We start from the raw sequence: 17,940 nt of genomic DNA, 5'->3' as shown, positions 1-17,940 counted from the left end.
GTAGCAATATTTATAAACCAGCTCATTATCTTATTCCTTGTAAATAGCTTATTTTCCCCACTGGAATGCCCCACTGCAGACATATCCCATATGACTGAAGGTGCAAAAAGTATCAAAAAGCAGATGCTCATTGATTTACAGTGTGAGGGCTGATTTACAGTGTGAGGGTTGGTGAGGGCTGCACACTAGCATGGTGGCTGATGGCCAGTATAGGGGATTTTATTTCAGTACTGTTTTTCATGTTCATAATGTTCACATATCCATGGATACTCAAGAATGAGAGCAGAGATCTCATGGAGATAAAGTTAAATAAATATTTTCAACAGTAGTTAGGGGGAAGGAGAAAGTAGCAAGATTATTAGGTCAAATCAGAAATAGGAGTGAAAGATTTAATTACCTGGATAAAATGCTACCTTTCTAAATAAATGGGACAATATTTACACCATGCAGATAAGATATTAAGCTAACATAAGTAGATCAGAAAGAATTAAAAGGAGTACAGCTGACTTCATTTGGATTTTGGAGGTTAGACCATAGGAGACAGTGTGGTGTTAATGATGATGGCATTTATAGTCATAAATTTTTTCATTAGTTTTGCATACTTTTTGAATGTCCCATGTACACTGGAGGTCCAAACGTCTCAAGAGTTTGCAAAGCTATGCTGTCAAATGGCCTACATTGGATGTAACACTGAAATATACTTTATGTGAACATGCAGAAGCAAGCCATAGGGTTGGCCATTTCCCCTTAAACACTGATTGGAAGGATGCTGGAAACATCCACTTCCCAATTTAAACTATTGTTGTGTTCAAACCTGCAGGAAAATGTAATTAGTTTAAGACACCCTTCCCTAGGCTGGTGCCTGAGGTAGCATGTCAAATGCTCAGAGATTATGGGAGCTGTAGTCCAAAACATATCAAGGGCACCAGGTTGGGGAGGTCAAACAAGTCAAAATTAAACTGAGGTTTTGATCATGGCTTGTTAACAAGCTTTGGTTTTGCATTACATCTGAAGCAGGGTTAATACCTGATGTCTCTGCCCATAATCTCAACATACTAATTAGCTGTGCACACACAATGGGAACAGTGATTTTTTTAAAAAAATCAAGAATCTTAATTTTGGATCCAGTCATAAATGCCTGACACATCAGTCTCATGGAGTCTATTGTACATTTCTAAGTATCCCTGAGTCCAAGAACAAAGAAATATTGACTTAAATACATATTTTGAGGATTGAACTTTTGGGCTTCAATCCTCTACCACCTTACCTAGAAGTAAGCCCCATCACACTTACCTGTATAGGCATGCATATGCTTACACTGTCAGATGGCAAAAAATATTAGAGAAGAGACACTGAAGCTAAATTTGAACACTGTGTTCATCTTAAATCAAATACTTCCAACTTTGTTTTATTGTTATGGAATACTTGGGTCCATGTACTAAATAATTATATATTTTCATAAGCTTTGTATATATCCCAACATGTAGAAATAGGTATGTGAAAGGTAAGGAGTTTTGTACCGCAGCAGCAGCTAGGAACGATATGACTAAGCTGTTGAGTCTAAGTTTCCATTCTGTAAAAGTATAAACTTTTTTCTTTCAGCAATCAGGTCTCATTAATTCACAAGGTTTTCAGAGAACTACTTGTTTTTAAAAATGATAGAAAAAAATAACCATGCAGATTGGTTTATTCAAGCTGTAATGAAGACAGGTAACCATAAGTTGCAGATCACGTGGCTGGGTTCATAGCAGTGTTTGAGGAGCATTTTAAAAAATATGAACCACACAGATTTATGACAGGGCCACCCTCCATAGACAATACAGCCAGTTTTGCATTTCTGGTGGTCAGATCAGAGGAAAATGTTAATTTAATATAACAGAAGATCATAGTTGTTATTTATACTAACCTGTATTTTGATTGGCCATGAAAAGTTGCTGACGTATACATAGAAAGTGATATTTGGGTTGCTCCGAAAGTTGAATTTTTCACAGGAAAAACTATCTCTGTATTCCTTTATATTAGCCCTTGAAACTACAGGAATCTCTTCTCCTGATATCGTTCCAGCTATGAGAGTACATAAAAATAATGAAAAGCATGCCCATTAAAAAAAATAATTAGCTTGTAGTCCATTCCATCTCAAGGACACACATGGTGGGGCACAACAATAAAACTAGCAGGTATCAAGATATCCATTATTATAACAAAACTATCGACTGAAACAAATTTAAATTCCTCAAAGCTGCTTCATTCCACCCAGTCCAAGGAAGGAGAAACAGCAACAATTTCAGAAAATGCACATTCAGCCTTGGATGAATATTCAGGAGAAAAGAACACTGAATTGTACTAGACAGCTGAGAGTTCCTTTCTGCATACTTTGCTGCTTGAATCAAGCACACAGTTCATATGATCAAGACAGCACACTGGATTCATCTTTAAAATCATGATGGAATATTATGAGGAAAGATCTCTAACGTATAACATCTCTATAAGTGACTTTTATACATTTTCAAAAATGGCATGAGGAATATAAAACAAACATTTATACATATATCCTTTATATACTAGCAAAGATTATGAATAGTTGTTCAGATATTATGAATGATTAATGAAACATATAACGGATTTGAAAGTTAAACCAACTTTATCCCATTTCACCACACAGCTAATATAGTTTCCTCAAGTAAGTTACACTAAAATTGAATAAGTTATTCAAGTGTGTAAAAATGTATTTGTCTTGATTGTGAAATATTGCTTTAGTATCTCAACTATTCTTAGGACATCTCATATTCAACTAGATAAACCTATTCCATTTGTAAGACATGAGACTCTTCAGCAATTCTGTTTTGATTTGTAAATTGCTGAGCTGGCAAAAAGAAACAAAAGATTCCCCTCAAAAAGTACGGGATTTCAAGCCACAAAGAAGTAAAAGAAGCTACACCTCAGAGAAAGTATTATTAAATGGGAAACGCACATTTGATAACAAACAAGAGACTGCCTCTGATATGCTGAGTACAGTGTGGGGTGGAAGTTGCAGGAAGAACAGCAGGGGGGGGGCTTTGTCATTTTGCTTCTGTAACTATTCTCCAGACTCGTGGAGGGGAAAGTACTGGGGAGAAAGCAGCTGGAACAAATTATTTCAGTGGGAAATGAGTAAATCAATGTATTAAGCTCCCCTTCCCATGCTGCTTCTCCCTTCAAGTGACCACCCTCACTCACTTTCATTGCTGGAAGTAATCATGAGAATGAAAACTCCATATTTAACATGCATCTAGTTCAGGCTTCCTCAACTTCAGTCCTCCAGATGTTTTTGGCCTACAACTCCTATGATCCCTAGCTAGCAGGACCAGTGGTGAGGGATGATGGGAATTGTAGTCTCAAAACATCTGGAGGGCCAAGTTTGAGAAAGCCTGATCTAGTTCTACACTAAAAAGAACTAAGATTCAACAATGTAGACCTTTAAAATCTGGAGTGGGAATCCCACATTCTGCTTCACCAGTAAATGCTGCCTCCCTATTAGCCCCCTGAACTATTAACATCAAGCTCTTCCTATCAGCATACAATCTGTAATGCTAGCACAGATCTCAGAAGAACAGGGAGTGCAGGTCTGCAAAATACAGAGATATACAGTGGATACACAAGTGGCGCTACACCTGGCTGCAATTCATCAGTGTGTGTGTACCATATGTTTGCAAATGCCCATCTCCCTTTCAAATGTTGCAGTGTTCCACAGGTAAATGCCCATTGACACCTGGAGAAACAGATCTGTCACATAAAGTGTAAAGTGCCTCCTGTTCTTAACCATTCTGCATAATTAATTAAAAATGCAATCAATGGTGCTCTCCTTGGATATATTTTCAGAAAGTCAACAGAACCAATTCAAAGAAACTTTCTAAACAAAGCTTTTTATTAAAGCCAATGGAGAAATTGGGTTCAAAAGTTTGAAAAAAAAAGATAAGCAGGTTCTTTTATCAGCACACACAGAAGGATTTTATTGTTTGATATCAACGTTAAGGTTAATAATTAAATTCCAGGCTTGAACACTGAAACAAAGAAATTAAAATCTCAAGTCTCTGCAGTAGTTAAGAAAGTAATTTATCTTAATTAAAATCACTGCGTTCATAACACTGCCATTCTAAAAATTTAAAGAGCATACAAGGTTTTGCTACCCAAGTAATTTTAATTGAATAGGGAAGAAAGTTAACATGTTAATGAACCTTTATTCAGATTGCAAATTATCTAAGTTTTAAGTAATATCATTAATAATGGCATAATGATAATGGAAAAAGAAAACATTTTATTAAGCTTTCCTAATAAGAAACAAAAAGGCAATCATGTAAATATAGTTAGATGATACGTACTTGAGGGAATATGGAAGTAGAAATACATTATGGGCTTTCTTACCTGTAGAGCCAATTGACCACGTGATATTCAGGTTAAAGTTGTTTGATGCATTAATTGATATGTCCAAATTTTTGTTTGACTAAAAAATTAAAAAGAAAATATGAAAATTACGTAAGACTATTGCTTAAACAAGCACTGACCTTATTTCAATTACAGGTGTTCAAACATATGCCCTGATCTTAAACACACTGGGCATGCTCTACTGACGTAGTTTTTCACATGCTACAAGGCCTTCATCCTCTACAGCTGATGACAGTGAAGGCCTCCATGAACTTGCAAAACTGCCATAGCTAGTAACAGAAGCTCTTTGTGCATGTTACCATATTTACTAGAGTCTAATGCACCATTGAATCTAAAGCACACCTCAATTTTCAGAACCTTGGAACCATTTTTTTTTTTTGGCCAGTGAATGTAAATGTTCCATCAAATCTAATATGCATCTTAATATTCACAACATAATTTGGCCAAAAAAGGTGAGCATTAGATTTGAGTAAATATGGTAGTTTCTGGAGCGCAATCACTACTGCTTTCAAGGGGCTTCCCATTGATTTGCTAATGGACAATTCCCTACAGCCACCAAAAAAGCTGTTCTTCTAGAGCAGGCTTCCTCAAACTCGGCCCTCCGGATATTTTGAGACTACAATTCTCATCATCCCTGACCACTGGTCCTGCTAGCTAGAGATCATGGGACTTGTAGGCCAAAAACGTCTGGAGGTCCGAGTTTGAGCAGGCCTGCTCTAGAGCACTAGAGCAAGTAGGCTGCTTATCATCAATAACAGAAGAAGTACCGTAGTACCTTCCCTGCCCTTGCTAGCGAAGTTGTAGGGTTCTAGGAAATGGCTGATTACATCAGGATATTAGCTAATAAACTCAGGAATGTTTAACTGAAAAGGAATATATCCAAGAGAGTATAAGACTAACAATCTAACCATTTCACATGATAATATGAAATCCAACTTAAAATTTTTATTTATAAGAAGGATTCAATGAAATTAACATACACCCAAATGTTTTCTTATATATTTTAGCTATAGAAAAGTTGTTTTCTCAAGCAAGATTTCAGATCCACACTGTAGAAGAAGGTTGCAATCCTATACACACTTACCTGGGAGTAAGTCCAACTGAAGTCAATGAGCTTACTTCTAAGCAGATATGCATAGGATTGCACGGTAATTTGGTTAATTCAGAATTAAGGTTTGGAGCATCTCTTCAAATTGCATGCTCCTGAGAAATAAAAGCTCAGCCATCAATGTCAATAGCTCTACAAAAAGGCATCTAAATTGCTACTATATTTGTAAAGTATGTGATATTATTAGGAAAAATACTACAAACTGCAGCATTCCCATCTCACAGCCACACAAGATATGTTTCAAGTTAATGTGTTGCTGATGAGTGTTTTCAGAGCAGAATTATTGCACTTCTCAGATCTGCTAAAGCATGAGGAATAATTTTACATTAACTCTGCATAGAGTTAGTGTCGTTGCATCGTTAAAGGTTTTTAAATTTATCATGTGGTTATTAACAATATTTTTATACTGCCCACTAACAAACATTTATCTGCAGTGTACAGAAAATAGTCAAAATAAGAATACAGTGTGAACATAAAAACGAGTATCAGAATATAAACAGGATACAACCAACAACAGTGAAAACAGTAATTTCCAAAGTCTAAAAAGCACAAAAACATGTTTCTAAAACTGAAAAATCTGGGATATATAATCTACACCAGCTCCCCAAAAGTCTACAGTGTAAGCACCAGGTTAGCATGTCCATCAGTGAGAAGCCTAATTGATACCACCTCACTTCACTGGTAGAGATACCTGGAGCAGGACCTCTGAAAATGAACTTCAGGTCTTGAGAAGTATATATGGGTACCCTGGCTTTTAAAACAGCAACACTTTAAATACGGAGTGAACACACACACACTTTATTTAACTTCTATAAGCATCTCCACTATCCACTGCCTTGTCCAAGGAAAAATAAATGTTTCACACCTTACAGTACTATCCTAACCACGCCTACTAGGTACAGCTGCCAAGTTTCGGATTTGAAAATAAGGGATCGGCACCCTCACCTGTCCCGGGGACAGTCTATGATTCTCAGGGACAGTCCACACCGCGGGGCGTGGTAATCCCCCCAGGCTACAAATTAATTTACACCAGACTACACACCATCATCTTCCCCCATCTTCAGAATGGACACCAACCACATCCATCTCCCCATCCCACCCTCCTCTTCCCCCCTTTTCTTCCCAGTGTCTCAATAACCAAAAGTGATTTGTTAAAATGTTAGAGGGGAAAAATATGAGAGAGACATTGTACACACCTCTGTAATATTCTGTGTGTATTACTGTTCATTAGCCAGCTTGAGCATCTTTGGAGTGAGAGGTAGGATAGATTTTTAAAAAATATTAATAACTTGTTGCTATTAAAGTGTTCAGGTACCAGAAACAATTTGGTAATTTTAGACTCTGCATTTACTGGACTTCCAGCATGGGCGTAGCCAGGATTTTTTGTTGGGGGGGGGGAGCAGAATTGACATGATTGGTCAGTTCAATTCAATTCAACACCTTTATTGGCATATATATAACAATAAAATCATATAAACCAGGCATCCCCAAACTGTGGCCCTCCAGATGTTTTGGCCTACAGCTCCCATGATCCCTAGCTAAGAGGACCAGTGGTCGGGAAAGATGGGAATTGTAGTCCAAAACATCTGGAGGGCCAAAGTTTGGGGATGCCTGATATAAACCATCTATATATAATATAATTCTGAGACATACAATGAAAAGAGGAGAAGGGAAAGGGATAAGGAGACCTCGGCGGTCACTATCTTGTGCAAAAAGATGTGGGACTCTGGCTTGGGTGCTGTACCTTTGAAAGCTGCGCAACAGGTGAGCATTCAGCACAGATACTACATTTCCCTAGTGTGAACATGTAGTGAAGAGGAAATCTTCACATGTTGAATTTCTGCCCATTAAGAAGCGTCATATACAGGCAGACACTCTGGATGCAAAAAACCACCATTCCTAAGAAATGTAAAATTCTGATCTCCAGCTATGAAGTGTGTGTCTGGCCTAATTTGGATACAGGAGAACGCATTGAGGGTATTCTAATGGATCAATGCCTTGTCGTGGCGAAGGGGCTTGAATAACTCAGAGAAGCTATGAGCTATGCCATGCAGGGCCACCCAAGATGGACAGGTCATAGTGGAGAGTTTTGATACACCTGGAGAAGGAACTGGCAAGCCACTCCAGTATCCCTGCCAAGAAAACTCCATGGACAAATGATCGCCGAAGAATTGATGCTTTTGAATTGTGGTGCTGGAGGAGACTCTTGAGAGTCCCATGGACTGCTAGAAGATCAAACCTATCCATTCTTAAGGAAATCAGCCCTGAGTGCTCCCTGGAAGGACAGGTCGTGAAGCTGAGGCTCCAATACTTTGGCCACCTCATGAGAAGAGAAGAATCCTTGGAAAAGACCCTGATGTTGGGAAAGACTGAGGGCACTAGGAGAAGGGGACGTCAGAGGACAAGATGGTTGGACAGTGTTCTCGAAGCTACAAACATGAATTTGACCAAACTGCGGGAGGCAGTGCAAGACAGGAGTGCCTGGCGTGCTATGGTCCATGGGGTCACGAAGAGTCGGACACGACTAAACGACTAAACAACAACAAATTTCCTAGAGAGAGGACTTGGTGCTTTTCAAACAATAGATCATCTGATATTTTACATAGCAGCCAGACACATTCTAGGACAAGGCTGGCACACCCAGGGAACATCTAGAGTTTCTAGAAATTAGTACCCTTACGTTTTGCCTGCTGCGTCTGAAAATGTTAACTGTAATTTGGAGGAGACAAAAGCAATCCATCTTTCTCTGTTGCATACAGCCAGCCAGAGTGAGCTTTAAAACAGGAGCAATTAGGATTAAATCATACCGATGGCCAGACTAGAAAGAACTGTTAATTGCAGGGTGGATAAAAATCAATTGTTTTAAAAAATAAAATAAAAAATCATATTTTTTTAAAAAAATAAATTTGAATCGGATTTTTTTAAAATGAAATGCTTTTTGAGGAAAATATATTACCATCCAAAGGTTATTCCATCATGAAATAAAGATTAGTTTTTTAATTATGTAGAATAAGGCTGTATGTGTTTAAATTTTTTGGTAAATAAATTCCATTAATCCATTCACAACGTCATGCTCTTCCAGAGGTTTTTGTAAGATTATTGGACAGTTTCTATGCCTACAAGATATTATCACAGATGTTTGGTTTACTTTTGAGTTCTCAAAACTGAATTTGACTCAGCAGAGATCACATGCCTCTTCTTCACAGCAAAAATGTTATAACATGAACAGAGTTGAGAAAAAGACCTTAATCCTATTGTTCTACAAATACGCCCCCCCCCCCAGATACACACAAATTAATTAAGCAGGGAGCAAAACAAAGAAAGCAAACTTTTTTAAAGTGCACAAAAGCCAGTGAGCCTCCAAAAAACACACTCACGTCACCTCAGAGCGATACACCCCCCCAACAGATACACACAAACCAGAGGGGTAGTAATGAGGACTATGAATCTGCATTCCGCTCCCTCCCCCAACAACCAGGCTAATCTCAGTGTGCAGGGACTGAGTCTGTGTTATCTCCGATCTCTGCAACAGCTGTTCCTTTGAACGTGCCAGGAGAAGCAAGCAGGGCGAAGAAAAGCCTCAAAGCAAAGAGGGAAACGGCTCCCGCTCGCTTTCAGGCTTTTCTCTGCAAGGAGGCAAGGTCTTCCCAGTCCCTGGCCAGCAGGGGGAGGGACTTGGAGCTGCTTACTTTGAAATCTGGGAGCTTTAAGGGATATAAAAAATCCGTGGCAGCACCGGAAACGGCTTGGAAATAAGGGGGTTCCCGCGAAAATGGGATACTTGGAAGCCATGCTAACAGGACATCAGTCCTACTGAATTGAATAGGGGCAAGGATTGCAGCTTTAAAGGTAAAGGGTAAAGGGACCCCCAACCGTTAGGTCCAGTCACAGACAACTCTGGGGCTGCAGTGCTCATCTCCCTTTATTGGCTGAGGGAGCCGGCGTACAGCTTCTGGGTAATTTGGCCAGCATGACTAAGCCGTTTCTGGCAAAACCAGAGCAGTGCACGGAAACGCCGTTTACCTTCCTGCTGGAAGGTACCTACCTATTTATCCACTTGCACTTTGACGTGCTTTTGAACTGCTAGGTTGGCAGGAGCAGGGACTGAGCCACGGGAGCTCACCCCGTCGCGGGGATTCGAACCTCCGGCCTTCGGATCGGCAAGCCCTAGGCTCTGTGGTTTCGACCACAACGCCACCCTAATTGCAGTGACAAGCAGCTATTCGTCAATCAGCTCTGCATACAAGTGAGGAGGCACTGTGACATGCTCCACTGCAGAAAGACTGAAGCTAGCCAGCAACCAGTAAGAGAGCATTAAGAAACATCTGGGCATCTGCAGGAGCGAGACAACTTAATTTACATATGTGTGGAATGGAAATTGATTTGAGTCCTAATGGATGAGGATATATATCTCAGTTCAAAATTTGAGTTCTTGATTATTCAAAACCTGAAGAAGCCACTTGTTTTCTCTGAACTGAAAGTTGTTTATATAATCCCTTCTTAACACCTTTTAGTTTCTACAAACAGATTTAGAAAAACACCAGATATAATGGATATCTAGTCTATGATCACTAAATAATCATATTAGAGGCAGTTACTTATATTAGCTCACCTGTTCAGGATTTGCAATGAAGTTTATGGCAGTGTGATGGCGATCATCTTCTTGTAATAAGCTGAAGGTAAACTGGTAGTCAATCAGTAAACTGTCTGTGGACAAAACATTTTAGAAATTAGCAGATGAGATTGTCTTATATTCAGATGTATCTGAAGAAGTGTGCATGCACATGAAAGCTTATAATCAGAACAAACAGTTGGTTTCTAAGGTGCTACTGGACAATTCTTTTATTTTTATTCAGTCAGAATTTTGTACATGGTTCTTCACTTGATTTATTTGTGCTTTTATAATGGAAATCATCCATTTTGACTATAGAGACAGATATTCCAACAGACTAACAAGTCCCTGGACTACAGCCCATGATTTTCATAATATGGCACTGAACCAGTCTGCTAATTTCCCCCTAAAAGTTTATCAGATAAAACGGTCCTTTCCAGTGGTATTTGTAATGTTGCTGGGGTGTGTTTTTTTATGATGATAAGAGTGCTGGGGGGGGGAGACCTGTCCCCCTGCAATTTTTAAGTGGTTCATGAAACCACAAAGTTTGAGAAGCACTGCTCAATTAATACTGTATTATTGGGAGATCATGGAATTGACCTACAAATATTTTCACCTTTCTGTGGTATTGCATTGGTCTGCTCAGTCTTTCTATCTCAAGCCACAACATGGAAAGAAGCAGGTGGAGTGCAACAGTACTATGGGTCAGAGTAAAATATTGCCAGATTCTTACCATGAATTCTATTAAAATTTATTAAATATTCCTGTAAAGCTGTACTATGCAATATATCTGAGTCACACAGCACAAACATCCATGAATTCTAATCATGGTCATACCTCTTCTAATATAGTTTTGCGTTTCAACTGTTATCATTCTTGGATAACTGTCCTGGCAGGAGTCCTAATTTGCCTTTGACGTCATTATCCCCAAAACATGTTCTTGAACTTCTAGGACAGTGACAATTATCAGGAGAAAAAGACTTGCCACAAACCACTTGAGTAGCTATCAGCCCACGTTGACGAAATGTTCTTTAGAGCAAACTACTGTAACTGCGAGAGGAAAGCAGTCATTCCCCCATTACCCATGCATAGAAAGTACTGACCCACAGCAACAGCAGAAATATCAAGATGATGACACAGAACCTATCCCACATAAAATGCAAGAGCACATAGTGTCTCCTCAACCACAATTCCACAGCTCACTAGTCAGGAGGCGTACATGTAGAAACCCTTGGTAGTTTTCTAAGGGAAAGGTTAAAGTACCACCTGAATGCCAATGATTTTACAGAGAACACCCACAAATCACATTTCTATTGGTGCTTTAAAAATACACCACTCTTCACACACACCCCAACTAATATTATGCTGATCTTGAGCATGGAATTGAGCCCACAGTGAGCATATACTTCTGACTAAACTGCACTCCTGTCATGCCCCAATTCCACTTAACACTGACTTAACATTATGCCATTAATGTCATTTCTACACCATTATATCATCAAAATACCTTTACTTCAATGGTGTAATTTGGAGATCCACCAACATAAGAAATTTAGTAGCAATCCTAACTTCTTCCACCAGCATCAGTCAGGGAATATGTCACCAGTATTATCAAAATTGATGCCTTAATTTAAGAAGAATGGGTGCCATTTTCTCTGTTAGATTTCCTTCAGCTATATCCAATTACTAATGTCAGCCACAGGAGTGCTACATTAATTTAACATAAATACCAAAGGAAAAGAGAGCAGCTCAGCTGGGAGTGAAATTTTAGATTTCCATACCCAGCCACAACATTTATGAGGTTACCTGCAGTTTTATCATTTTTGCTCCTAAGTTTCAGTATGGGATAGCTTCCCCAAAAGGTTATGTTTCAATGATATTTCATATTACAGGTGTCTGTGATATTTAAAAAAAATAAGATGTGGTAAAATATTGAACCTGAACAAGCAGCATATCACATTGCTATTTTTTTTTAATGTAAAAGAAGCAAGATCCATGTAACAACACTTGTTTACCTTGGTATATTAACAGAAGGTTCATTTTATTACCAAAATTCTTCTGTTAGCAAACATGCCTGCACAAAAGACTTTTAATTCTATCACAAACATTTAATCAAAAGTACAGATTATATATCCATAACCTTTGCATTCAAAACACAGACTATTCAAGAGCCTATTTGAGTTTACATAAGACGGATTCACAAAAACAAATTACTTTAATTAGGAAAGAAGCCTGTATTGATTGTGACCAAATTAAAGTGAGATGTTTAGCATTAGGAGAGCAAAAAGGCTGATGACTTTAAAGCAGCCAGACATTATGTTCCTATAATCTCAGTAGCCCCCTTCATGGATCAATGCCTTGTCGTGGCAAAGGGGCTTGAATAACTCAGAGAAGACAAGAGGACAAGATGGTTGGACAGTGTTCTCGAAGCTACGAACATGAGTTTGACCAAACTGTGGGAGGCAGTGCAAGACAGGAGTGCCTGGCGTGCTATGGTCCATGGGGTCACGAAGAGTTGGACATGACTAAACGACTAAACAACAATCTCAGTAGCATCCATGTTAAAACAGCTTAAGCAACAGTATCAAGGGTGCATCACTGGAGTAGGTAAAAGGGCCACAATGCAGGACAACTAATACAGGATTTGTTATCAGGAACCACTCAGTCTTTGTTAGTATGCGCAAGTGGAATTGTGGATGAGCCCTGACCACTTTACTTGTGGTCATGACAATGGAATCCAGCAAAGAACAACATACAGCTAATTCTCTGTCATGCTTTGTGCCTTAATTTATTTGTTCCCCAAGTGGTCAAGCTAATTACATAAAGGGAATTTTAAAAAAAGTGCAACCATGGCAACAGATAAAATATATCAGCACTTTACCCCAATTAATATAAAAGGGGTTCCTGTGAATAGAACAGCACATTACTGGTAGAATGACATCTTGACTCAGAGAGGGAAGGGAGAAAGGGGAAGTACCAATGGTTTTCTTGACAGGTGGATCTTGGGGTATTCAAGTGCTTGAAATGCAAACATTTCAGAGGTCCTCCCATATTTGAACAGCATATGGTTTATACAATGTAATCATATGTTAACAATTCCATCCTAGAACGCATTTTTTTTTCACAATGTCAATGTGCCAATGTGCATGGTGAAGAAAATGTAGATAGACACTTCTGTTTGGGCTACAGATCTGTAAGTATTATATTGTTCTGCAGCTTGAAATATATACTTAATGAAGTACTTGAGTCAAATTATCCAGATTCATCTTTACTTTCAAATCTTTTCGTTCTTATACATGTGTAATTCGCAGTATGTTTTTCAATAGTAGTAATTAAAAAACAAAAACCAGAACCCCTCAGAGTTAATTATAATGGATTTTCTTAAAGAGCTAGCTGTTAAATGTTTCACATTCAATACAGATTTCCTTCTTAAGTATGAGACAAAGTTTAATGTGGAGCAGAAGTATATATTGATTCTTATGGTATTAAAATATTTTAATTTCTAGTGATATTTTAAATAATTGCTAATTTATCCATTTTGAAATACTGTATAAAAAGTAAATATTTTTTCTGAATTATTATGTTTATGTCTGCCCCTTATTCTTCCTCTGACCACTCATGGTCATCCCACCATCAGTCCTCTGACTTTGAGCCTTCTTCCCTTGGGAGTTCCCCAGTTAGTGCCTCCCACCACTCCTCTGCACCCAGTCAGTCCATGACACCATTTGCTAAGCATGTGTGTGTATGCATATTTTCTTTTCTATCACACCTTGTATAGGCAATTACATGACTTCAAACTCAGTATAAATACTGCACTAAGTCAGAGCAGAAACTTTTTACACCCACTATGGACTCATTAAGGTCTACAAAAGGTCAGGACCATTCTCAAGCAAGCAGTGCATATTCTGATAAATAATTTGAACATTTTGCTACAGATAGAAGAGACATTAGTGGTGATTCCTCTGAAGAAGAAAAGTTAACACAGGCACGGAAGTACTTCAAAACTGGAGCATTCATCTGGGTAAGCAAGTACCGGTATTGTCCGAATCAGCTTCACATGTCTGCACTGAGCACTGTAAAACTGTATCTCAAGAACTAAAGGAAAACCACTATTTAAGTAAGGAAATAAAAGTCTAAGAAAAACGTGTAAGCAACAATTTAATTTCAGTAAAGCTGCTCAATTAAAGAGCAATTCACTTTCTAGTGAGCGTAAATGACTCTAGAGCAGGTTAACGGGTATTTTGTTTTCGTATCCTGTAGGGAATACATTGTTCTAGTCAAATCCATATAAGATATTGTCTTAACATTTGGCCTCTTAAAATGTTTGACTGTAGCCCATAAATGCTCAGGAAAACAACATACTGAGGGCAAACCTAAACCTCCAGAGAGGCAATGTTAATGCAGTAAACTATTAATCCAACTACTACCAACACATGAAAGTCACTTTTTCCATTTAACAAATGGAATTTTGTAGTATATGGCTCTTCCAATCAACTACAATAGTATACTTGATGTGGGAGGCATTCAACTAGTGCATTTTTTTTAACCTATTCAATGTCCTGTCTCTCTCTCTGGATGAAGGACTCGGACTATATTCTCTACCAAGAACTTTAATGCTCAAACTGTATAGTACAGTGGTTCCCAACAGGTGGTCCACGGAGCTATGCCAGAGGGGTCCGCAAGATGCTAAAAAATATATTAAATATATTTTGTATGATAACAGATTTTTTGTTTTGGCCGCTTCCTGCATGAGCAGAGTCTAGCGCAAAACAAGACTTAGATAGAGGCAGTAGTTCTGCTGTATGCCATTAGGTGGCGCTTTACAAACACTACTGTTTTGCAAAGAGGCAGCGCGCGCATTCTACTAACGCTCACCTCCCCAAGATGCTTTGCGCGCGTCAGCTTCATTTGTGTGCTACTGCGCAGGTACCCTGTCTTCTCCATTCCCCTCCCTCCTCCCTGGCGCACGCTGCCTCTTTGCAAAACAGTAGTGTTTGTAAACAAAGCGTTGTTTTTCGCGGAAGCTACAGTTCGCGTAGTTAAAAATGGACCGTTGGTTAAAAAGTGGTTCATCTCATTAAGAACTGAAAATTAAAACTAACTGTATACTGATGGAGTAACTGTAAAAAACGTATAAATATAAAATATAAAAAGACTCTTAATTTGGCTATCACTTTTTAATTTTAGGATTAGGAATTAATGGGGGTCCTTGTCACAATAGCGGCTCAATGAGGGGTCCTCGAGAAAATTTTGCTGGGAACCCCTGTTCTATATAAAAAAAGTTGCCAGTACTCATTGGCAGCTCCTATGCCCGCTCTACCCCGACCATCATGAGCACCGCCAGCGTGGTGACCAGGGTGCCCCGGGACAGCAGCAGAGCAGAGTGCATGGTGAGGTAAGCTCGTCACAAACTGTGCTTCCCACTCTCGTGCTCCTTAGGGAGCAGGACTCGTGTGCTTCAGCCAGTCCCAGTAGGTGGTGGCCAGACTCTGTAGGGACTTTGTTCATGCAGCGGCTCCCCATGCAGATGAGCATCTCCAGGCAGGGAAATGCCAGTACTGTGAACCAGTGAGTACCGCAAGCACTGGTCATGACTAATTAAGGGTTACTGTCTGCAGCCTCATGAGCTCAGGTGAGGTATCAATCAGAAGGAGCTGCCAGTGACTCAGCACAAAGTAGAAAATTCCTTCAGTAGCACCTTAAAGACCAACTAAGTTTTTATTTTGGTATGAGCTTTCGTGTGCACGCACACTTCTTCAGATACACTGAAACAGAAGTAACCAGACCCTTATGCATATTCAGAGGGGGGGGGTGATGGGAATGGGTGATGGGCTCCAACTCCTATCATTGTAACAAGAGTTTCATCACAATTTCCCATTTTTAAAATTTCTTTTTAGGGGACTTTCTAGTTTTAAACAATGGATGTCATTATCAAACTGTGTGTGTGTGTGTGTGTGTGTGTGTACACACACACACACACACACACATATATATATTTCGCATGCTGTACACTGTACAGATGTTGTCTTTTATTTTTGCTAAGAGTTATTGGAATACAAACTAGTCAGATCCATTTATGTTTCCAGAAGTGTGACTTTCATGATAGTGCTGTTAGCAACCATACAGAATATATCTGCAGACAAAACATGCCAGAATTGTTTATTATAATACTGCTCCCAAAGCTATTTCAATTTGGCATAACTTATTTTTCTTAAGTGCTTAGGTCTATAACAGACTGAGCTAAATGTGAAGTTGTTTTGAACAACTAGTATAAACTATTTTAACGTCATCCATGGTATATGGGACTCTCATAGTTCCCCTGCTTGATTTTGTATCCAGATGTTACTCGACTCACACTCCCCTCATCCCTGCCCACTGACTACGCTATATAGGACTAAGAAGCTGCAGTCCCAGAGTCCAAACCTGTTCCATCGGAGAAATAATCCCCACTGATCACACCCAAACATTCCCCACCTCTGATTTATTTGGGATCATCTTCAGTCCAATGATCTCATTTTTCTGACCCCCCCCCACTTTCAGACACTGATTTACAGCAAACACTGAAATGTAAAGCTGGTTATCAGAATATTGATGGTAACTCACTCCAAAAACTATGGTGTTAACCAGCTGTTTCATATAGAAGTTCATCAGAGGAATTCATTCGCATGAATTCTATTTAACACCACAATCTAAACCAGGCATCCCCAAACTTTGGCCCTCCACATGTTTTGGACTACAATTCCCATCATCCCTGGCCACAGGTCCTGTTAGCTAGGGATCATGGGAGTTGTAGGCCAAAACATCTGGAGGGCCGCAGTTTGGGGATGCCTGATCTAAACTCTAAGAAGCCATAGTGTCATCTCCAATGATACCCTATTTATTTGGGGGGGGGGTTAAACAGATTAAAATAATTTGAGAGCCAGCAAACATAAACTGGTAAATGGAGATAACAATACCAAGAGAGAGTGGTGTACTCTCTGAATAACAAGATAAATTGGGGTGCTGCAGATCATGATCTCACATTCTTGAACTGGATCAAGTCTCAAGGCAGATCGCGGATCCCCCTTAGCTTCCAAATTGTTTGTGGTCTTAGATGTTGTTGTTTTTAAAAAGAAACATAAAATTCATGACACCCCCCTTTTCTTTCCTGTAAAACAAAACCAATTCAACTGTGGATATGCCCAGACCTTGAGACAGAAGGGGAAGGAGAGGTGGGAGGATCTTGTGTTTTGACTGAAAGGTTTAGCTTTGAATCACACTGAATTATATTCCCAAGCCACCCCAATCACAATATTTTTGGGGAGGCATCATGTAAATAAACTGAGTTGTTCTTCATGTGGTAATTTTTCTTCTCCAAGCTTTGGCTGTGAGAGTAGTGTGCAAAGGGTAAAATTATACTACTACGGTAGGGTGACCTGCTTCCTGGTTTAATTCTAGCTTTAGAGTTGCCTGAAAATGAAACCACTGGTATGACTAAGAGGATTTCACTTATGTTTTTGCAGTCCTCTCCCTTTCTGCTATTCCGCCTGGCAACAATTCACATTTCCCACCCACCTTTTCCCTGACAAACTCACTCTCTCAAACTCAGCCCCTTGTATGGTTAAGGGGGATTCTTTTATCCTTATACAAAAGGCTTGTATTTTAAAAGCATGTTTGCCCTTAGCAAGTTATACCAACAGTTCAACAGATGCAATTACACAGTTTAACCCCAAATACTCCAGTAGTTGCCACTACTCCCTCACTTCCCATTAATCTTTGCTTCTGCAACAATTTATCAACTTCCTTTTATAACCTAAGT

The 17,940-nt window shown here is 39.2% G+C and overlaps 1 protein-coding gene across 2 annotated transcripts in view; it reads right to left on the bottom strand.

The window, feature by feature from the left end:
• Window positions 1–17,940, bottom strand: part of ATRNL1 (attractin like 1) — a 516,702-nt gene that overhangs the window by 299,213 nt on the left and 199,549 nt on the right. For both annotated transcript variants that reach the window (XM_060274774.1, XM_060274775.1), the window contains exons 22-24: window positions 10,143–10,237; window positions 4,402–4,480; window positions 1,907–2,064 (exon numbers count right to left, since the gene is read on the bottom strand). In XM_060274774.1, the coding sequence (XP_060130757.1) occupies window positions 1,907–2,064; window positions 4,402–4,480; window positions 10,143–10,237 (332 nt within the window). The remainder of the gene's footprint in view (window positions 1–1,906; window positions 2,065–4,401; window positions 4,481–10,142; window positions 10,238–17,940) is intronic.

Source organism: Zootoca vivipara, chromosome 5 (genome assembly GCF_963506605.1).
Source record: "Zootoca vivipara chromosome 5, rZooViv1.1, whole genome shotgun sequence".
Taxonomy (NCBI): Eukaryota; Metazoa; Chordata; class Lepidosauria; order Squamata; family Lacertidae; genus Zootoca; species Zootoca vivipara.
The sequence above is the reverse complement of the archived record's forward strand: the minus strand, read 5'-3'. Positions and strand labels throughout refer to the sequence as shown.